We start from the raw sequence: 22,783 nt of genomic DNA, 5'->3' as shown, positions 1-22,783 counted from the left end.
GTCTCGCTTGGTTTAAATCCTCCTTCTACCACAGGACAAGCGGCATTTATGACCATTTCCAGGGCTGTTTAGATTTTACACCTTCTTTATAGGACTGCTGTGCTCACAAGTCAGCACTGCAAGAGAGCTGGGCGGTAGTTACTAAGGGCTAGTCTACCAGAAGTGGTACATCGGCACAGGTGCACCACTGTAGTGCATTTATTCTGTTCTCCCATCGGCATGATAAATCCATCTCCATGAGAGGCGGTAGCTAGGTTGGCGGGAGAAGCTCTCCCGCCAATATAGCACTGTCCACACCGATGCTTAGTTGGGTGTAACTTACGTGGGTCGGGGGTGGCTTATTTATACCCTTGAGCGACAGAAGTTATACCAAGGTGAGTGGAAGTGTAGACCTGGCCTAAGACTTGGGCCTATTTTGTGTTTACAGAATATGTATATAGGATGTACAGAGTCACTCAGTGGACTGTTAGCTTTGCCTGCCATTGGTCAGCTGTCAGGCTTGTTTAATTAGTAGGAACCTGGATCAAAAGCACCTAAGATAGGGAAGAGCAGAGCATTATCACATGGATTTAGGTGGATGCTTTAATGGGATAGAGAAGAGGTACAAAACAGCTCATCCATAACTGAAATTCCCACAAGTGTCCTCACCTAATCTGTATAATGGAAGAATAAAGGTACAAGGCACAACAAACAGAATGATGTTTCATAATGAATATGGAGCTATGGAAAACACCGAGAGTGACATTCACTCTGGGCAGAAGGCCAGCACAAGGCCCTGTGCCCCATTTAAATCCTTTAGTGGTCCCAGGGGATATAAACAGGGTGACCAGACAGTAAGTGTGAAAAATCGGGACAGGGAGTGGGGGGTAATTGGCACCTATATAAGAAAAAGTCCCAAATATCAGGACTGTCCCTATAAAATCAGGACATCTGGTCACCCAATTAACAGTGCACAGGCCTTGTGCTGTTTCTCTGCACAGGAGTGAGTTTCACCTAGTGAGAATAGGAAGGAATAGTCAGCCCAACCGTAGTAAACATGATGAATGAGGATGGAGGGTGACCATAAAATTACCAATAGAAAGATTCCAGATCCCATTACCAATATTCTGAGTCATCTTTCCTCTACATTTCGCAATCTGAGTTTACCAGATTCTATCATACAATGATAACATAGTCAATAACATCAGATCATATTTATTGGACCAGTTTTCCTTTCCCAAGGTGGAACATGCATAATTTATGCTAAAGAGGGAGTGGGTTACTGGCCAGGCAAAGAAAATTCCAGCGATTAAAAAGAAAAGAAAAGTAACTGAGACTTGTAGTTGCAGATATCACAGCTAAAAAGAAAGCTTTTGTTGACCATGCAGTGTTTATATAAGTCAGAACTCAAGAATGATAATGCTTTATTGCGCTTGTGGAAAGTTATGATTAATGTTCCACAAGTGAGTCACCGCAAAACTTTTAAACAAATCATGATCTATGTTCCCAGTCACATTGAAGGTTACTAATGCTGAAGTAACATTTAAAATACCATTTACTTTTCACCGTTTATGCTGTTTGATCAATTTTTGTATTTCACTCAGTAGTCAGTTTTAGTTAGTGGCTTTCATGCCCTAACAGAGTGCTGCAGTGTTTGGGCTGCAAACACTGCAAGAGGATGTTGAAATCCAAAACAAATACTTTTAAAATTTCAATCCTTTTTATGGAGAAAAATGAGGACTCTCCAGTAAGGTAAGGATAGTTATGGAGGGGAGATTTACTAGAAGTCTTTGGAATTTGCAAATACCACTGACAAACACATATTTAAACACACCTAGAGTCAGATACACACCAACACTCACACACTCAATCATTGGCTATGATACCATGGTGATGAGTGCACAGAGATAGGCAGATAGATATGCTCCTCTTGAGAGTACTGAAATTTGGACTCAATTAACCAATGTAATAATCCATTTTATTTAAATAATGCACAAACTATCGGGGCAGTACTCCTGGTCAATATAGTTTATAAAAGGCAATAGAAAGGATGATGTCTGGGCTTAATGCACTAACAGAGTGTTCACTATACACCTGATGGTCACTGTGGGTTTATGCTGGAGACCAGCTACAGTTGGCTTATGGAGATGAATACATGTCTTGTGGGACTCACAGGAAATGAATGAACCAGTGTCTGCCCTATCATTAGAGGCGGAAAAGCCACTAGAGGGAAACAAGGCTATCTGTCATTTGTACTCATTCAGTTTGAGCTCTGGGACAATTTAAACAGTTAATAAAACCTTTTACTTTATTCCTTTGGTGAAAGTTCAAGTGACTCATTTTTCTTGGCCCCTTGTATTATGGAGAGTTGCTAGACAGGAGTGTCCTTTGTCTCCATTATTGTTCATTACATAAGTAGAGTTTTCGGGGGTGATACCATGGAATCAAAATAACATGAAAAGAATGCAAATTGGACAGGTGGCCATAAGATTCTGCTATATGCTGAGGGATCATCCAATGAGATAAAGATATCAGACACTACAGGTTTTTGGGGTACGATTTAGAATCACTGAACATAGGTACAGGTGAGGCATGAAAGTAAAGACTGAAAAGTTTCATCATCTTACATGCAATTATACCAAACAGTGTTAATACACCCCATCCTGTCTTTCTGGTAATATAAAAAGTGAGTGAACTTTTCTCCAGTATGTTGTTTCTTTCTGCCTTGCACTGTAAACTCTTCAAGGCAGGACACCTCTTTTTAACATGATTTGTAAAGTACACTGCGAACAGCTAGGACTCTATATGAATGTCAGTAATCATTTTCCTCTAGCCTCCAGGCATGGTCTACAGTAGGGCTGCAGGTCATTGAGGGGGCAGTTTGCACTACAACTCCCAAGAAGTGGAGGCCAGGTGGGGGTTCCCTTGAAAGAAGTGTTTTTTGTAATGTGAGCAGTGGAGTTTTATTCATTGGAGGAAAAGATTTAAAATAAGAGATGGATGGGCTGTTTTTAAAGGACAAACTATGGACCAGATTCTGATCTCATTCATTCCACTGAGGATCTGGAGTAACGCCATTGATTTAATTGTGGTTACTCTAGATCAATCTTAAATCCCTGAGCAGTTACAGCCGCGGGCTGCACAACACAGGCCTGATTTCCAACCTCCTTGAGCACCCACAGCCCGGGTCACCCATTACTTGACTACACCCAACGCTTAGCTTCCCCACGCGCTACTGCGCGCCCAGGCAAGCCCCTCCCCTCCAGTTTACGTTACCTCCTCGTTACTCGCTGGCGTCACGCCCTGGGCGGGTCTCGCAGACGCGCGTGCACCCGGCAGCCCCAGGAAGGGTGGGTGAGGTGCGAATAGCGCGCGCGCGGAGCCGTTAGTGCAGGCGCCTCAGCCTGCGTGGTCGGAGGCGCTTCGTTGGGGGCGGCTCAGCGCCCGTGGGCCCGGGCGAGTCTCCCCGGAGCCCGGCAGGGGGCCGGCCCTGTTGCTTGGGCAGTACTAGGCGGGGGCTCCCGGGCCCTGAGGGGCCGGACCGGACCCCTCGGGAAGCGGGTCCCGGTCAGGCCCCGAGCCCTGTCCCTCCCGCCCTAGGGAGGGAAGCGGCTGGCCGGGGCCGACGTTTGGCTGAGGCGCTGGGCGGAGCCCGGGATGGGGTTACTCCCCTCCCCCCCCCCGCCTCGCGACCCCCAGGCGTTTGCTGCGTCGCGCGCCTGCTCTCGGCGTTTCTACGGCTGCAGCGCAGGGACTGGGAGGCGGCGGCTGGCGCGAGCGGACGGAGACAGGTTTAACGTAGCAGTAGTAACGCACAGGCTTTATTTGCAGCAATACTCACGCTTTGCACCCACCCCTGCACTCCAAAGGCAGCAAAGCCTCCACTGCCATTAGCTCGCTGCGGAGCGTAGTGCAGTGCCCAGCCTCAGCCTAGTCCTTGCAGACCCTGTATTAAACCCTTTGTACAAATGCATTTAGTGTCTTAGGGCAGCTACCTGAGTTTCACATGGGAACAGCACATGCAGTAACACTTGCTAGGGCAGCAGAATCTGCTTGTTCACAGAGAACAAAATGATTTCTGGAAAAGGTATTATTTTAAAAAAATTATAGGGAGGGCTAGTAGCACTGCCTGTTACTCTGGTTGCCCAACTGTTTCCCTTATAAGAGCTTGTGTACACTTATAATTTTGCAAAATGTTCACCATTTGTGCTGAACTTTTCCACAGTCGGCATCTCCTCCAGGCTGACTTTTGGAAAATTTCAGACAAAACCACATGCCATTTTTCGAAACAAGGCTTGCAGAACAATGGTGTTTGGTCCGTGTTAAGTTTCTGAGACCATTTATGTCAGGCCTGCACAACTCGTAAAGCGGCAAGGGCCACATTACTCCAAAGAAAACAGCTGAGGTCCAAAATCCCTCGGCCCCGTGGAAACACACACACCCCCAGGACCACCCGTCCCCATGGAAACACCCTGCCCCAACACTGCCCACCCCTGCAGAAACAAACCCTCCTTCCCCAGCGCCACCCCACCAAAACAGCTGTGGGCCAAAAAGGAAGGTTGGGGGTAGGGAGGTGATACTTGATTTTAAATCAACCGGGGGCTCCCAGCTGAAGAGGTGGCTGGGAGCCCTCAGGGGCAAATTAAAGGGCCCGGGGCTCCGGCAGCTGGGGGAACCCGGAGCTTTGCAGGGCTGGGGCAGGGATTTAAAGGGCCCAGAGCGCCTGCCGCTGAGGGGAGCCCGAGCCCTTTAAATCCCAGCCCCAGCCCGGCCGCCAGAGCCGTGGCTGGGATTCAAAGGGCTCTGGGCTGCCTGCAGCCGCGGGGAGCCCTGAGCCCTTTAAATCTCAGCCACCGCTGGGATTCAAAGGGCTCTGGGCTGCCTGTGGCGGCGGGGAGCCCTGAGCCCTTTAAATCTCAGCTGTGGCAGGGAATCTCTGCAGGCAGCCCAGAGCCCTTTGATTCCCGCCACGGCTGAGATTTAAAGAGCTCTGGGCTCCCCGCCGCTGCCGGCAGCTCAGAGCCTTTTGATTCCCGGCTGTGGGCCGCACAGTGAGCCTCCGCGGGCCGCATGTTGTGCAGGCCTGATTTATGTGAAATGCTCCAAGAGTCTGCCACCAGGATGGGACTGGGAATTGGAGGAGGAGCAGCGTAGGTTGAGATTGAGAGCTGGTGAGTAGAAGTCAGTTGGCTGGGGGTGGGAGTGAGGGAGCAGAGGGATACAGAGACCAGACAAGGAGCTTGTGGAAACTGGATCTAGGAACCAGTGTAGAGGGGGTGGGGGAAAATGGGGGAGAAGAAACAGATCTGAGAAAAAGCTAGGGTGCAGGAGAAAACTAGGACTTGCTGGGGAAGGACTGAGATGGGGATGAGATGCCTGAAGAGCAGAGACTGTAACAAAAAACCAGGGGTGGGGCAGAAAGAGGTAAATTTGGGGAGAAAAGTTCTGTGCCCACTTACCGTATTTCCCTCCAGAGCCTAGGATAGAACCCAAGATTCCTGAATCTCACTCAGCATTCTTTGCTGTCAACAAATATCTATGAAACTCACTGGCAAAGTGTATCTTCCACCTCTAGTGCTGGTCACATAGAAGATGACAACCTGTAAATTGCTATCCCTTACTAGGTCTGTGTGGTGGATTTAGTGGTTTCAACCCTGCTGCTGAACCATGTGTATGACAATATAACACTACATGGTAGGATTTCTGCTTGTTCAGTTTGCTTTTTAAAAAAAAAAATCTAGGAAATTACATACACAAAAACTACATTAAAAGATTATTAAGATTGCAAAGCCTAATACTCAAAAGTTAGGAAATACCCTTTTTACAGATCCAGACTAACACGGCTACCCCTCTGATACTGTACAACCTCAGTTCAGCCCTATTGTACATGTGCATTATGATAGTCTTTAATCATGTGATCACATTTTTTCCACAGGACTCCTACCCCCATTCAGTGCAGTGGAGGGATAGTTCTGCAGAGGCAACCTTAATTATATTATTTCCAAAATTTTTGAGTGTTTGACTTTGCAACCTGAAATCTGTTTTTAATGTATTTCTGTGTGTAATAGTATTTATCAACTAATACAAATCAGTTTCAATTTAAGAGGTGATTGTTTGAATCCCTACTACAGAATACTGTCATTTTTCAAAGACAACATGCCTTCCTCTGAGTTTTCTAAAGCACCAAGCACACTAGAAGGAATTTTGCTGCTCCCTGGAGGTCAAAGGGAAATTTGCTTGCATAAGGAGAACTGGATGAGACCTTGTGTCAGTATTTCACAGCTTGTACAAAGTTCTCCAGCAAGTTAAAGCTCTTCTTTTTCACTATTCTTCTTTTGAAAAGAGGCGAGGATGTTTAGGCTTTTCTGGAGCTCCTCCTTCTTCCCATCACTCATTTTGTTCTTCTCAAGCAGTTTTGTGATCCGGACAACTTCATTAGCAGCAAACTCCTCTCCTTGCTCCAGGATTTTACTCATGATTTTCAAGTACTGCTCAGCCCGTTTCTTCTCCGTTTCCTTGGCTTTTGCTAAACTGTCCTGCCCCTGTTTGAGAAGAGCTTGACGCTCTAACTCTTTAGTGGTGCTCACAAATTTGCCTGCCAGGATGTCATATTCTTGTAGGCAGCCTGGCATTCCCAGATAGATGCCTTTACTCTTCAGCCAACGCTGAATAGCACTGGCTTTTATTTGGCCACTGTAAGGTAAGGGATTGTCAAAGTCCCCATCCTGGAACAAGTAAAAAATAGGATAGCTGTCCTTATCCAGCTTGTATTTCTCACCGAACTCTGTGTTCAGTTTATCACCATAATCTGGGAACAGAAACGAAACATGAAAAGGATCAGTGCATTAATCAGAGCAAAATCAGTAAGTAGGATCCTTTCTTCTCCAAAGCAATTCATGTTTATGTTTGTAATTACAACTCTGCTAGCACCCTCTCTCTACTAGGAATTGCCATAGGATGAAACAACCCAAATGTCCAGCAAGTCCACTTGCAAGAGTAACCATTATCGACTGCTTCAGAGGAAGGTGCAAATCCCCCATAATGTATGTGTTTAACCTTGCTTTACTCTATCACTGATTTTGTCTCTTGAATGTGGGGTGGGATGGAATGATTCCTTCCTGATCCCCATCAGATTAGCTTGTAGCCTGAATGATGAAGCATATAGACTGATAATACTCATTATAATTTCTAGCTGATGTCCCTGCAGACACTTATTGAGAATATGCTATATGCCAAGCAAATTTGTAAAATGACATCTAAAGAAACAGAAATCCCATGTGAATTCCTGAAGCTAGAATATTAATATACTGATTTCAGATATTCTACTAAGGTATAAAGAGTTTGTGTTTAGGTAGACTTCAGTGCCTTGTGTTGTATGCCACCTGGGCAGTCTGTAGAGGTTTAAATCCTTTGTTTACAGAACAGGGAGCAGCAGGGGTGATGGCAATTCAGTCTTCAGTGCTTATATAAGCCTTGGCTCTTCTCTTGAGACTACCATAGTGACGTCAATTGGTGCCAATTATGATGCCGACACCTCTATCATAACCTCAGCAATGAATGGCAATGCTCCCTAGAGTGAATCAACAATGTAACGCTTGTTTCTTGTGACCATAATTATGCCTCATAAGACATATTCCATAGAAGTGGGCCAAGAGGAACTGCAAATCAACTTTAATTCCATAGCTGTGCTGAGAGGCTTCACAAACTGGCCCACGGGCGTTGGGGATATCCAGCACTCCTACTCCCACTTCACATGAGGCTGTGAGGGCAGCCAGCTCCACTACCAACCAGGCTAAGGGGACATTCAATATATCAGTAACTAAAAATGAACTTTTCAATAATTTATTCTTAGGTTCCCAACGTCATGCTGGGCCATCCTAATTCCTCAATGACCTCTCAGCATGCCAGCTACACCCAAAACCCAGCTAACGCAGAGAACTGGGTGACATTTCACAGTACGTAAGAGGTCGAGTTGTGCCATTTTGTTTTTCCCCCCACAGATGATATTATATTAGTCTGTTTACAGCTCACCTGATATTCCCACTTCAGCTATAAGCAGATCTTCGCTGGAAGCTGAGCTTTCTGCTAGCTTTTTGAATTCATCTTGCTTCTCACCATAAGGATACTGGGTGTCAAATTTCACCAGGACAAACTTATTCTTTGGAATCACCTAGTACAAGAAAAACAAAGATTAATGGAGGAATTATTGAATACTTCATAAACATGCAATATACAATTACAGGAATTCTAAATTGTATACTTCAGTATTTTGTTAAAATGGCTTGTAATTATACTCTGAAAGATTTAACTTTCACTTTGCTTATCTGAAGTCAAATTCTGATTGACATAATGGGCCAAATTCTGCTCACCTTACTGGTAGGGAGCTCCATTGACCTAGAGAGTAGAATCGGCCCCAGCTGACCACAGGGGGACATCTCAGGTGAGTAATACAAGTAGGATTTTAGGCCAAATAAAATGTGACTGCTGAATTCAGCAGTAGGACTAACATTAGTTTAAATAAGTGAGCAATTTGGAAGTGAAGTAAAAAGTGTTACTCAGCAAACAGAAGCACCTTAGATTGCTAAAGTGAAAGTTTTTGAAAAAAATCTTATTAACATGCCATCATTTGCGCTATTGGCTTTTAGTTTCACTGCTTGGACAGTGAAACTGGCCTTGTCAGGCTGGCACCAAACACACTGGCTCTTTGAGGTCAGCTTGGAAACGGACTTGTTTGCTTTCAGTCAAAACTTGGTTTGTGTCTACACCTGACACGTCTTGGCCCTTTCTATGCTAAGTGGGAAGATAGTGGAGCAAATTCTTGCTAGGAATGTTCTGAGATTCCAGTAACTGCTCCCCACCCTCCTCACAAATGCCATCCCAGGCATTTTATAAGCGTTCGTAGTAACGTATGCAATACTTGGAACAAAGTCTTTAATTCTGGTCCTGATAACTAGTGTAGTTGGCAGTACTCTCCTTCCCCTCCTCAGTATGTCTGAAAATTGCAAATACTGTAGCTCCACCTCTCAGCCAGTCTTTTTCATTCCATCCCATAATGTAGTGCTTCACATCTGGAAATTACCCCAAAGTCCTTGCTCCTAGCAAAAGATGCTAAGGAACAAGTGCTTAAGGAGTCCCAGAATGCAAATACACCAAAACTGGTCTATCAAAGTGGAGATTCATTTCAAGTGGATGAGATGAACTGTCATAAGAAAAGGTTTCAGAGTGGTAGCCGTGTTAGTCTGTATCAGCAAAAACAATGAGACGTCCTTGTGGCACCTTACAAACTATATGCCCAAAAAAATGTTAGTCTCTAAGGTGCCACAAGGCCACCTCATTGTTTTTGTCATAAGAAAAGAAAACCTCCAGCTATGTGCAGTCAGTGCCCCTACCACAGTTACTTGCTTAGGGTGAATGCTTCCTTACATACTTTGAGAAACAAGTTAAATAAGCTGATATTGATTCAGTGTTATTACTGCATGGACCTGAAGTAGGTGCCTAGTACCCCTTCTCCAGTGTCGATTAGAAGTCTGACCCATGACAGCTGACTCATTTAGCTGGTGTTCTTCACTCCTACTTCTCACTCCGATTTCTTCTATTTCTGATCAATTTTCCTTCCTATTTCTAAAACCTGGCTCTTGTGCTTAAACATCATCTTGCAGTGCTAGAAACCTAAATCTTTACATAACAAAGGTACACCCTGTTAATGAAATGGAAAAAAAAAGCAGGAAGGTATTTCCATTTCTACTTGGTTTAAATTTGGTGCGTAAGCTACTTGCCTTTCCCTTACTTGGAAAAAAATAATCTGTACTGATTTGTCTAGGGAACTCAGGGGCAGATTGCATAGCCCATCCGCAGGCTGCTAAGAAGCATCAGTAAGAGTGAGAGGCTCAATACCATCTAGTGTGGCTGTTGTATACGGGTATAGAAGAGGGTGTTTCTGGATTTTCTCTCTTGTGGGAATGTCGCCCAGGCACATGAAATGCTAGGAACCTGGCTGGGGCTGGACACTGACTGCTCTGGCTGTTCAGAAGTGCTTAGTGTAGGCTAGGCGGAGGTGCCTCGCACTGCAGTTGTGGAAGGGCATGTGCTGCCCCAGCAGAAGTGTGAGGGGGCAGTGGCTGGAAGGAAACCTGACGGATGCAGCAATCATAGAATCATAGAATCTCAGGGTTGGAAGGGACCTCAGGAGGTATCTAGTCCCACCCCCTGCTCAAAGCAGGACCAAACCCAACTAAATCATCCCAGCCAGGGCTTTGTCAAGCTTGACCTTAAAAACCTCTAAGGAAGGAGATTCTACCACCTCCCTAGGTAACCCATTCCAGTTCTTCACCACCCTACTAGTGAAATTTTTTTTCCTAATATCCAACCTAAACCTCCCCTTCTGCAACTTGAGACCATTACTCCTTGTTCTTTCATCTTCTACCACTGAGAACAGTCTAGATCCATCCTCTTTGGAACCCCCTTTCAGGTAGTTGAAAGCAGCTATCAAAGCCCCCCTCATTCTTCTCTTCTGCAGACTAAACAATCCCTCAGCCTCTCCTCATAAGTCATGTGCTCCAGCCCCGTAATCATTTTTGTTGCCCTCCGCTGGACTTTCTCCAATTTATCCACATCCTTCTTGTAGTGTGGGGCCCAAAAGCAATCAGACACCTGCTGCAGACAAAGAGAGGAAATGCTGCAGTAGTAGAGCTGCGAGGTGCTCAGGACACCGCTGCCCTGCCAGGAGCGATGCCCCTTCTCCCACAGGTGATCACGCTGCACCGCAGCCTTGGCAAAAACCTTCACCCACGTTCGCGGTGCAATTAAGACACTTGGACTCCTGTGATTGGCCAGCTGCTGAGGCCGCCCCTCCTCTGCCCTTTCCCCATTGGCCACCGTGGTCCAGGGGCCAACGCTTGAGCCGTTCCCCAGCGGCTGCCAGCCTGCAGCTTCTGAAAATGGCCCTTGCGCCATATCTGTTCTTGCCGTGAGCCGAGCCCTGCAGGGCTGAGCGCGCCGCCGTGCTATTGCACCCGCAAAGTGCCCGAGGCTGCCCCATATCAGAGCGGGGGTGGGGGGAGAGACACTCTCTCTCTTCTACCTACCCACCAACCCTTTCCAAAAATCCCCTTGAAAAGCCCGGCGCTCAGGACACGTTCCTGTTGCAGCCGCCCGGGTCCTGCGCTGGAGCTGAAATGTATTTTCAATCCAGCGAGCTGAAAAGGCCCGTAGCTTTCAGGTCCTTCCCCGCCCCAACTGCCAGTGTCTCCGAGCCGCAGCACCGTGCAGGCGGGGGGAGAAGGGACGGCCAGGCAGGTACATGCAACCAGCAGCACCCCCCTTACCTTGTAGAAGGTGATGACATCCAGGGGCAGGGAGCCCTTGGTGTGCAAAGCGCTGCTGCTCTCCCAGGCAAAGGACAGCCAGCAGAGCAGCAGGGAGGAGACCGACACCACCCTGCTAACAAAAGCCATGTTGAGAAGGATCTAGATGGAGAGGACTTGCTTTGCGCGGTTCACGTGACCCGATCCGTTGTAACTGGCTCCCCCCAAAGGGGAAGGGAAGCTTCGGAAGAGCTGCAGCTCTAGAGCCAAATGCTAACTCAGCCCCCGGGGAACGGAGCAACCGAGAAAAGGGGCGGGCTGGGGCTGCCCATGGACCACAGAGCAAACGCCTCATTATACGCTGGTCTGAAAAGCCAGCGCCTCCATTGCACAATCCCGTTACTAGCTTCCTTCCCCTCTGCTTTGCTCCATTGGTCGTTGGCTCTTTCTGGCTGGCCAAGGGCACAAGCAGCTGCATGAAGCCCCCCCGCCCCCTTGTTAAAAATTAATTCGTAAGCCGAGTCTTTGTCGTCCAGCTGGGCACGTGTGAGGACATGCTCAGTCCCAGAGCAAGGGCTATTCAAAGGTAGCCTCGGTTTAGCCAGCTGCGAACTCTCTTCACATTTGTGGACGATATGGTTGGTCCCTGGAAATCTCTCTCTTACTGAATGGATTTGCACCAGCCCCCCATCAATCCAGAGTAGTTCTGAGTTATTGTTTGGGTAGGACCACACCGATCTGTAATCCATTCCACTGCCGGAGAAGGCGTTCCACAGAGCTAGGAGCCCTCTCAGTGCAGTAGAAAGCACTGAAACAAAACGTGTGTGTGTGTGTGAGAGAGAGATCATCTGCCCCCCACCCCCCCAGCTATAACTTAAACAGTGGTTGTAGCTTAATTATAAGTGAGGGCAGGGCTGGCTCTCTAGTAGGGAATTTTAGCGAAAGACACCCTCCCTCCCATGCACCAAAAGAGTAACAAACCCCAGTAAACCGCCCTCACTCAGTGCTTAGCCTACCACCGGTTGGGCTGCACCAGGAAGACAAGGCTGCAGCATCCTTGGGCATTTTTATTATGTTAAGTAAAGCGGTGCCTCAGCACCTGTGCAGCTGAGCAGGGCATAAGTACCAGGGGAAATTTTTGGGCTAAAATTCTCTAGTGTAACCCCCCCCCCAAACCTTAGAACAGCCATTCCTAAATTATGGTACAGAGACCAGCATAGGGAAAGTGCTTGCTGACGTGTGGAGAGGGGTCTGGTTACCTGGTGCAGGCTCCTCTCCTAGTTTCCAGCTAGTACATTGTATTATAAAGAGCTGAAACATAAATAATTTATTGCTTTTCTATATAAGCAATGGCAGTAGTTGCCACAGGACCGTGAAACAATTGTGAATGGAAGAGTGGGTCTGTGTAATGGCAAACAGAACACTGTAAGACCACTCTTGTTAAGATGGGAGATTTACAGAGAAATGAGAACCTTTGCCTGCACCTGATGCTTACACTGTGGGGTGAAATGTACTTAACTGACATGCACACAAAATGCAATGCCACTATAGCCTTATTTAAGTTGAGCCACATTTCAGAAATGGCCCTTGAGCTATTTGGATAATTAGGGTTGTTCTGTTCTGTGTGCATAAAGTGACCAGATAGCAAGTGTGATTTTTGTTTTTTTTAACATGGGTGGGTGGATGGGTATAGCCCTTAATATCAGGAGGATCCCAATATCAGGCCATCTGGTCACCCTATGTATATATAATTCAGGTACCTTTCTTTGCTACTACCCAGTTAAACTTTTCTAAACCTTTGGTAGTGCAGCTTTAGAGTCACTACACACACACAAAAAAAAGAGGAGGGGGGAGATAAAGGGAAGTGTATTGTTAATGGATTTCTGTGTTCTTATCCACAAATATTGTAGCATTTAAAATAAAAATAATTGGCAGCAGGTCAGCAAGGAATTAATGTGTAGAAGTTTCTGTTAAACAGGTTTCAGTTTCAAGTGGTACATTTCTAAACACGAATGAGGAGAAAGGTTTAACAAGCGTAACTGTCACCTAAAATATATCCTTTTAGCAGAGCAAATGGTTTACCAGAGGATAGTAACTAATTAACCATACCTGATCCCCTCCACATCAGAGTTGACTTGCATCCAGAGGCATGGGGTTTAGGGGAAACTGGTCATGCCGCTGCTGGTACAGTAACTAGACTCTGGCAACTTTCAACGTCACTGTGTTCACATAACATTTAAGAGAGTAAATGGAGATGGTAAACTCAAGATTAAGTTCTGAGTGTGCAAGGGTCAGATCTTCTCTGTAAGGAAAGAGAGAAAGCAGCACAAGACATGGCTTGAGGAAACAAGGGCATATTGCTTCTATCAGTGTATTGCGTGTTGGAGTGGACAGGGCACTGACAGCCAGATGGGGGCCAGTGATACCGACTCCCAGATGCCACATATTGTTGTTCAAGCTGTCCCTGACGCCAGGGCTACTCTATCATAATTCCACTGGCTGCATCATACTGCAAGTTCCTACTTCTTCCTTTACTTGTCTTTAAAAACTTGGGTGGGGTGCAAGTAACGCATAAACTGACACTGAAAGTTTCTTCAACACACTGCCATATGAACATGCCACAGAACATCTGCTTCCCAATTCCACTCCTGCCAGCAAGCCATTCCCTTATTTTGCACAAAGCTTGTTTTCCTTCCCCCCTGTTCTGTTTTCAGGCAACTTTTACTCCCCTTCATGCAATAAAGGGAGCATCTGGCTCAGAGTTTGATGGGAGATTAGCATTATAAAGTGAAATGGTGAAGAGAAGGACTTCAACTATTTCCAAAGATCCAGACAGAAAATGAAAGGCAGCAAAACTAATTTATAACGAAACTGACTTTTATATAAATTATAAACCCATCCAGTTTAAAGCAGATCACTTGTGGTTGTGTCACTTAATTCCGTAGAAGGCTGAAGCATACATAACTTCCACAGTCATAAATTACAACAAATAATCAGGAAGAGAAAAGTTCAGATAAGGCTGCAGACTGTAACAAAAAACCCTTTTATATTAATGAAGCTTAAAATAAATCATGATTTAACAATGATTGCAAAATATAAATGCAATTTTTGAACAGTTAAAACTGCTAAAAAGATACAAAAACAATGGGCAATACAGGTAGGCATTGCAAATTTTTCTTTATGAAGAGAAAGGTAGATGGAGAACTCGTCACCTTTATCCACATCAGACAAATGATTTAAAGCAAAGAAATCAATTGAGGAGGAAATCTGTAGAAGGATCTTGGCTCATGATCCCAGTAGTATAAAAGCAATAATTTTCAGTCTGTAAACAGTAGTCTTGGTAGCTTTTCTAAACATATGGTTCATTTAACCACAAAAAGGATAACAGCAGCAATGGGTTATACCCTGGATTTCCTATCAAATCCCAGTGAAGGTGTATGTGCTGGAGGGGGAAAATGCTCTTTACTTTAGTAAGAAATATATATTTAACTGTACACAATTTATAGGGATTGAGAAAAGATTCCCAAAGGCTCAGGAATTAGTCAGCCATTTCTGCATACCCATCTAGTTGCCTCTTTTATAGACAAACCCTGGAGTTTTAAGAGCATCTGATTTTCATGCTAGAGAATTAGTACAGAAACATCTACTGTGTAACAAAAGAATCACACTGTTTGACATTAGGCTTAGGGTCAATTGGGTGGCTGCAAGTGGAAGTGGGAAAACAGCTGTAATCTGGGAAAAAATGAACATTCCTCCTGAACTGGTATTGAGCAAGGTTTAAATGCTAGTGCAGACTGAACACAAGCATGTTCAGTGCCATTTCTGAAAGTGTGACTGATGCTTGGTTCCACCCACTCTCAGAACTCAAGCCAGCTGACTAAAATTAACACAGCCAGATGTATAACCCAGTGGTTGCAATCTTGTTCAAAGGGAACTGACGCTGAAAAACATGTTTAGCAAGTTCTGCTTTCTAGCGTACACAAGGCTTTAAGGCTTGTAGTCTAAACTTACTTCACTAAAATTGTCTACTGTTCAGTTCCGCTGGTAGTAGCAACGATGGACAGGAACTCCAGCATAGACTACTGCACTGTCTGGTCGTGTTCAGAGCTCTCTGCAACTTGGTACTTAAAAGTGTCAGTGTTTGCCTGGAGCCCTGTCTATACTAGTGAGTCCTACTGGTGTTTGCAAGGTGTGAATATTTTAGCCAAAAAGCCTAGTGCAGACTTCACCTCAGTGCCACTGTGCAATCTTAGTGATGGGACTGCTTTCACTTAAACTATGCATTTCAAATGATCAACTTCAGTCATGAGTCTTGTTTTAATGTAAATAGCACACTTGTCTTTCCAAAAGTATTTCCATACAAACATATAAGATAGTTTGCTCAGGAAAGATGTTTCACTATAAAACAGAGTTAATACATTTTGGTATTGTTTTCCCCCGGCCCAAAGCACTTACCAGACACTGCATCTACATCATAAGCACATCCATCACAATTCAAACAACTTGGAGGAAGTCCTCGTTCTCTTTTAGGAAGGGGCAAAGTAAAACTAAATCCAGCAAGAGCAGCAACTTGAAATTTTACACAGGGCTTTTAAAAAAATACTCTCGTCAACATTCTAGCATTTCTAACAAAATGTATTCAGAAGAGAACACCACTAGGATTGTCAGCTCTCTTAAAACTTTAAATATAGATTTCAGATTATACTTGCTTTTCTTTAATCAGAAGATAAGAAATCTGTAAAAGTCTCAAGTGTCCCTCACATCCTAGGTGCAACATGTTCATATTTGTGCCTATTTGTTTTATAAGTGTGTCTGTATTACTCTTTAAATTAAAATAGCAGAAATGCAGATTTTATGGGATCGGATGATGCAATTACATTTCTCTAACAGAATGACTAATGTGTCTATACTTTGATAATCATAAAAAATCAGTTACAAAAGGAAACAGTTACAAACAAAAGAGTAACATTCTCAGCCTCATACCACACTGGAAGCAAAAATTACTTCTGCCAACTTACAGCCATAGAAAGTTGACAGGACTCAATTCCATTAAAATTATTTAAGTACTTAGTCTTAAAATTTCAAGCCCCTTTTAAAGTCACAATTACTGTTTTACATGAAACTGACATGAGATCAGAGTCAGTGGTGTCAGACTTCACTGCAGATATTAGGTACATTGCCTCTAGATTTTTGCTGAAACAGTGATCAGGCTTGTAATTTTTTGAACCACCTTTCCACTAGAAACAATCTGTATGTAAACTAACACCACCCCCTTCCTCCAACAATCGCTGGGGTTCAATCTTAGAGGAAACTGCATCAGTACTAAGCATGACTTACTCTGACCCTCTTCAGTTAATGATGAGCATCACCGGAAGGCAGTATATGCCTAAATAAAAGATGTGCTTCCAATATAACATCATCTCTCCCTGCTGGACCCACATGAGATCAAGTCTTTTTCAGCAGGGCCACGTGGCTTGTCAATAGAATAGACAGCTCCAGAACTAACCTGCTTTAGTGGAAGAGGCCACACAATATGCTCTAAGGTTGAATGTGGGCATCTACAATTTCTGCTTTTCTAAGGCAAGGACCATATAAAACCTATAAACACTGTATGGCAGATGAAAATACAACTCCTTTGAGATATATGCTTTATACTGGATTTCTATTGCTGCTTCTAAAGATTATCTCCAGTTGTCTCTGGAGACCAAAAGGGAAGAAAATTGAATTTTTCCTGTTGCAATATGCTTATGAACATGTATAAAAAGTGGTCAAACCCTGATGGAGGGTCCCTGCTTCTGGTTTATGTACAATAATTTAATCAGCTGAATATATCTTTAATACCTAAAAAAAATATTTATGATTAAAGTCCTTCATGCATTTATGAGGAAGTTCTGGATTAAAGTGATGGTATGTTGGATGTTGCTTCTGCCTGGGATTATGGTGTCACTCTGTTGTGAAGTCCTTATGCCTGGGGTGCATTTCTTAAATCTTTAGTTTTTTTATGGTATCAAGTCTCTTTTTCAGCAGCTCCCCAATTTCCTGAATTGAGTGCTGGTAACTGCTCTGGACCTTTCCTTGCACAGTCTTTGTAAACTTTTTTTCTTCCTGCAAATCAAGAAAACACAGTCATTCACCCTGCAGGCTAAAGACCATTTTGTATTTTAAATTCCTCTGTAAAATTCCCCACACCCTCTTTGCAAATATTGAAATGGAGAAAAAAGTCCAGTTTGAAGTCTCAGTACATTGTAAGGGGGTTGTGGTAATAGTTTGAATTTACTAAAAAGATCAGAAAGCTCGTCAATCCAGAATAAAAACCCCACAAGAAGTAATTTTTTTTAAACTTAAGTTAATGTTAATTTTACCTATCACAGGATTATTAGCACATCAAAATTTCTTGACACTTGCAGGAAACATCCTTGTAGAATTAATTTAATGCCAAAAAATGGCTTCCCTTAACCCCAAGTCAGTTACAAGACAGACATTTTAATCCAGAAATTATTTATTAAAGCAGGAAGTCTCTTAAATACAAAACAAATTGCTGAAATCTAAGTTTTCATAAGACTAAGGCTATGTCTACAAAATACTCCACTGGTGGTGGTGCGTAGGGTATGTGTAGCTAGATGCTGCAGTGAAAAGCAAGCGGTGTCCATGCTGTAGTGTGTAGCTACACGTCAGGGATAGACTCCGGCAACGGGAAAAGGCTTCAGCAGCTCCACACTGCCAGAGCCTTTCACTGAAGTGAGGAAAGACGCTAGCAGGAGGGAAATCTCCCTCCCAGAGTCTTTTCTTGCTGCAGGGAAAGGCTCCAGCAGTGAGGAGCTGCCTGAGACTCTCTCTACTGCCTTCCCACTACTGGAGTCTTTTCCTGTGGCGAACTTGTCTGATTCAGCTGACACAAACTTCAATGACCTTTTCAAAAACACCAGTAATTGCGTGCATTCACAATTTTCTGGTGTGCATGTGTACACACCCACCCACCCCTTTGAAACTCTGGCCCCAAGTAATGTTATACAGCTTATGCACACTGACACTCTCCCAGTAAAGTATAAATAATGAATAGCATAACAAACATAGTATGCAGGTAGGAAAACCCCACAAAACTCCCAGCCAATGCATTCTTCAGGGTACCAGAAAAATCAATACATGTGAAACTTATGTTTTCTTTAGGCTTCTGCATTTCTGATTTCCAAATTCCCTCAATGCTTGGCAGAACATAAAGGAAATGTGTAGAATTTGCTGACAATGAGTTAACTTTCTGCTTATTTGTGCCACTCCTAGATCATTAAAGGAGCAGAAAAACAATAAGGTTTGAAGTGCTAAGGCAATTCTAGAAAACACTTCAAATTGTCCTATCCCTTCACATTTTCTTTGAAGTCTAGTTGATAAAAAAAAAAAAATAAAAAGGCTTCATTTTTGCCCCCCCAGTTTTTTTTTTATAATGTACAGTTTTTTTTTTATATTAAAGATTTTAAACACAGCAGCAACAGAGAAGAGAAAGACCAACAGACATGGTGGAAATTGTACACAACAAAAATCAAAAAATCATGGTCAACAATGAAAATAAAATTTTTTTTTTTTTTAATCTTTCATCAGTCAGAAGAGAGAAAAGATGCAAGCACTTGAATGCAAACAAAAGAAGTGTGTTTTTTTTTTTTTTTAGGAATCTTTCTCTTCGTTCTTCTGTAAAGCCTAAAAAAAAAAAAAAAAAAAGGGAGTAAGGACAGAAACAGACAGTGTGAAAGCAACAGCCCCACAGATCTGATTCTATAACTGTGCTACGCGTCTATTTTCCAGAGTCAATGACAGTTTTGCGGCTACAAACACTGCCCATTCAGTGTTTTGAGCAGCTTCACAGCACTTCACTTCTCTTTTTTCTTTTTTTTTCTTCTTCTTCATTATACATATATTATATATAGTTCATTTCTTAATTTTAATAATTAATTAAAAAGCCCCCCAGCTTTAGCTATTTTAGGGCAGCATTTGAGAGCAAGAGAGCATAATTATTCTTATTTCTATTTTGTAAAAATTAAAAAAATAAAAATCAAAAAAAAATCTCACTATGACTTTTGACTTGTGACTTGCTTTTCAAACTTAAGGTGAAAAGGTAACCTAAGGTGACCAAAGAACACTAGAAAACTTCAGAACACATTTAAAAGAAAGAAAAATAAAAGTCTAAAGATTTTTAAATTTGTCTCAGACTCTCTCTCTCTGATCTGATCCTCCACCACCAAATGATATTTTGAGCGCCAGAGAGAGGCTGAAGAGAGGCAGGCCATTATTTTTTTTCAGAACAGAAGACACAAGTGGACAGTGGAGGATGGAGGATAATGTCCTGCTGGTGTTCATAATATCTGTGTCCTCTTGGGCATCTTCTCCCTCATTTAATCAGAGCAGCATTCACTGCTTCAAAAAGATTTCTTCACTGGGAATAATTTTCATATATATCTTAACACATATTGTGCCTGACGTGTCTGGGACCTATAGATTCCTGTCCTTGATGCCCACTAAACCGCTAAGAGTTAGACGGGAGAGCCATTTTCTTTCATATGGATTCAGTAATTTCCCTGGCAATTTTTATTAGTCAGAAATAATTGAACCAAAAGGATTTCCTGTCACAACTGTGCTGGCCTTTATTATTTGATGTTGTCATGTCTTTCCATACTGAAAATAAGAACATTCATTTTCATGGCAACAAATTAATGTCACACACAGCATTTTGTTGTCCCCATACTCAACTCACTTAAAAAAAAAAAGATACATAGGTTTACAATTCTCAGGTTCCAGTAACATTTTTTAAATTAATCAATTTGTGGAAATAAGCAAGAAATGATCAGTTTAGGGAAAGTTACTATGCTGGGCTCCACAGGTAGGAACTTTACCACTCTGGGTCAGTTTCAACCAACTGTGACACTATTCTTTTTAGCTAGCAGCAAACAACTGAGTCAGTCACATCAGTGGTTATAAAGCTTTTTCAATAGGTAACATTTAAAGAAGAAGGTAAAGTAGCCAAGAGATATTCTCTAGGTTTATTTTTTTGTTTTTAAAAGAAATCACATAAAATAAGGTACAGTGTCTTACCTGTGAAAGTAAAGTGTCATCTATGGACAGTTCTTCAAGTTTAAGTGCAGTCAGAATTATTTCGAGCCCTTTGATATGATCTATAACATTGGAAGTTAACGTCTGTAGCTCAGTAACATAATCCAAAAACCTGGTAAATACAGGAGGCTACGGAAACAGTAAAAAGTGATATTAAAACACACTTTTACACCCATTTTAAATATTTTTGTATATGACACTCAAGTCACTATTTTAAAATAAAATGATTCATTTGTGTCCAAACCCACAAATATCCTATTCAAATATAGCTTAAAAAGTAGTGCTGGCTGACAGGCCGGCAAGCATTTCCATTTTGTGAAAAACTGAGCTCTTAGAATTTTGTTATTATGATGCTATATAATGAAACTGACTCTAAGCCCAGTAGTTCAGGCATGTACCTGGGAGACTCAGGTTTGGGCCTAGGTCTCCCACATCCCAGATGCATGCGCTAACCACCAGGCTATAGAGCCAGTCAGTAGCTCAATCACTCCTGTTGGAGTTGTTCCACTTGGTATAAATAATTAAACATTCACTAGGCCAGAGAGAGTCTGACTCTATTGCCCAGTGGTTGGGGCATGCACCTGGGATGTGGGAAGCCAGATTCAAATCGCTGCTCAGCCTGATTCAGCCTGGATCTAAGAAACCTTCTTGAGGAAAGTTTCATCGAAACAGATATATTTCCATGACAGGTTTCAGTTTAGACCACCTGGCATTTTCCAACGGAATTTTTCAGTGATTTTTTTTCCCAACTAGCACTGTTCAAAATTACATTTCATTTGTAGTTAATGTTTGTAAAAAAAACAAAAAACAAAAAAAAACCAAAAAACCCCTCTGAAGATGAAAAATATTATGTAACTTGATAGTATCTTCATTTTAGAAGCTTTTATCTTGAAAAACTTTTTTTGTGAGTTTGGAAACTGCACCAACCTTGGACTTAAGATGGTTATATACAAAATAGAAATCATACTAACTCTATCCAACAGGCTAATGCATACACTCAGCAGTGTTGGTTATGATATATTCCATAATGTTGCATTTTCCCATTAATTTTCAAAAGCACATAAGCAACTTACAAGTCCCACTTTCAAAAGTGGTTTAGGAGAGCCCCTTAATGGAGGTTAAGCTCTTAGTCACTTTTGAAAGTAGGACTTCAGTGCTTTTGAAAATTGCACCCATTCCCTTTACGGAAGCATCATAGGATTAGAACTCATGTCTCCATTGAGTTGCCTACCATAACTACACTGGTTTCTTTTTTTTTCTTTTTCTTTTTCTGTAAGCTCGATTTGAAGGGTCGCAGGACACTATCACAGTAACTTGACACCCATAGGGTGATGGACATTGTCTGAAAGGAAGAAAAACAGATGTACAAGTCTGGTACAAATAGAATTAATACTACTGGAGCCATTTTTAAGTTCAAAATTATGCCCTTTATTAAAGACTTAAAATACAGTAATTGGGATATAAAGGGAATGGAGAGATGGTTTCCATAGTTGTACATAAAAAATTGGGATCTGTGCACTTCATTTATTATGCTAAAGTCCTGAGCACCGTCAATTCTAAAATATTTTACCATTATCTTCATCTACATCTCATTTCCCAAAAATTACACCAGACCCCTTCAAGAAACAAAACTTTAGGAATCTTGATATTCTCCTGTCTTAATTCCAAGTCTGGAAGTCAGGTTTTATTTTTGCATCATCATCATGATTATTTGTATAAAGCTCAATGTGAAAAGGCAGGGTTCAGGGAGCCACAAGGTAGAACTCAGAAGAGAGCAGGATACAGATTTCATCTTGTAATTTGGATTGTTGTAAAACAGAACAATTAAATTAGAACAGCAGGAATTTCCAAAGCGACCAAGAACTGCAGTAAATGAAAAATGCTTACCTCAACAAAGAAGACTAAGTTTTCTAAAATGTTTGGATGAGTTTTCAAGATGCCATCTCTGACTTCCATCAAGTCACCTTTACATTTATTGAACAACTCTGAAAAAAGGAAGACAATTCTTATGTTCAGAATAAGGATCAACACAGATGCTTACATATTTTCGATGTGGTACACATTTTAATAAACTACATGAAGCTACAAAAAGACCGATTTCAAACTAGTGTATGACAGGATACAGTTAACCAAAGACTACTTCTAGAGTGGATACAGTTTTAAAATAATTTCTGAATGAATCTGTAATGTAAAGCCTTTGTCAAAAACTTGGTATGCGATTTTTTTCTATTGTCTTGTGCATTTGTAATTACGTGCACCTGTCACATCAGTACAGCCAGAAATGGAGTAGGAAGTCAGATAACCCAACATTTGCCAGCAAACAGGTTCACCTGCAGGTTTTTAATAATAAACTGGTTTAAATCAAAACCCAGGCGGTCTGCTTACAGGAAGAAAGATAGCTACAG

The 22,783-nt window shown here is 42.6% G+C and overlaps 3 protein-coding genes across 9 annotated transcripts in view; all 3 read right to left on the bottom strand.

Annotated features, from left to right (window-relative positions):
• Positions 1-3,658, bottom strand: part of TMEM116 (transmembrane protein 116) — a 30,228-nt gene extending 26,570 nt beyond the window's left edge. Inside the window, exon 1 of one of the 2 annotated variants that reach the window (XM_039505053.1) lies at positions 3,256-3,658. The gene's annotated coding sequence lies outside the window, so the exon portion shown is untranslated. The remainder of the gene's footprint in view (positions 1-3,255) is intronic. The other variant, XM_039505056.1, reaches the window with a different exon arrangement.
• A 1,345-nt stretch (positions 3,659-5,003) lies between these two features.
• ERP29 (endoplasmic reticulum protein 29) lies at positions 5,004-11,687 on the bottom strand. The gene is made up of 3 exons (XM_039504399.1): positions 11,304-11,687; positions 8,011-8,149; positions 5,004-6,787 (listed from the first exon to the last, which is right to left on the bottom strand). Exons 1-3 carry the CDS (start codon positions 11,430-11,432, stop codon positions 6,285-6,287), a joined length of 771 nt encoding a protein of 256 aa, XP_039360333.1. The 5' UTR covers positions 11,433-11,687; the 3' UTR covers positions 5,004-6,284.
• A 2,451-nt stretch (positions 11,688-14,138) lies between these two features.
• Positions 14,139-22,783, bottom strand: part of NAA25 (N-alpha-acetyltransferase 25, NatB auxiliary subunit) — a 46,279-nt gene continuing 37,634 nt past the window's right edge. For 4 of the 6 annotated variants that reach the window (XM_039505177.1, XM_039505175.1, XM_039505176.1 and 1 more), the window contains exons 21-24: positions 22,266-22,363; positions 21,610-21,720; positions 20,361-20,507; positions 14,142-17,387 (exon numbers count right to left, since the gene is read on the bottom strand). In XM_039505177.1, coding sequence (XP_039361111.1) covers positions 17,265-17,387; positions 20,361-20,507; positions 21,610-21,720; positions 22,266-22,363 — 479 coding nt within the window. In that variant the 3' untranslated portion in view covers positions 14,142-17,264. Of the gene's footprint in view, positions 17,388-20,360; positions 20,508-21,609; positions 21,721-22,265; positions 22,364-22,783 lie in introns of all 6 variants that reach the window. The other 2 variants (XM_039505173.1, XM_039505172.1) reach the window with 1 other exon arrangement.

The sequence above is a fragment of the Mauremys reevesii genome, linkage group 18 (genome assembly GCF_016161935.1).
Source record: "Mauremys reevesii isolate NIE-2019 linkage group 18, ASM1616193v1, whole genome shotgun sequence".
NCBI lineage: Eukaryota > Metazoa > Chordata > Testudines > Geoemydidae > Mauremys > Mauremys reevesii.
The sequence above is the reverse complement of the archived record's forward strand: the minus strand, read 5'-3'. Positions and strand labels throughout refer to the sequence as shown.

Bases quoted from the DNA above. Each gene is read 5' to 3' on its own strand.
- ERP29 (XM_039504399.1), bottom strand. From the start codon at position 11,432: ATGGCTTTTGTTAGCAGGGTGGTGTCGGTCTCCTCCCTGCTGCTCTGC. The intron at 8,150-11,303 runs GTAAGGGGGGTG...TTCTTGTACTAG, and splicing joins ATGTCATCACCTTCTACAAG to GTGATTCCAAAGAATAAGTT. The intron at 6,788-8,010 runs GTGAGCTGTAAA...TTCTGTTCCCAG, and splicing joins AGCTGAAGTGGGAATATCAG to ATTATGGTGATAAACTGAAC.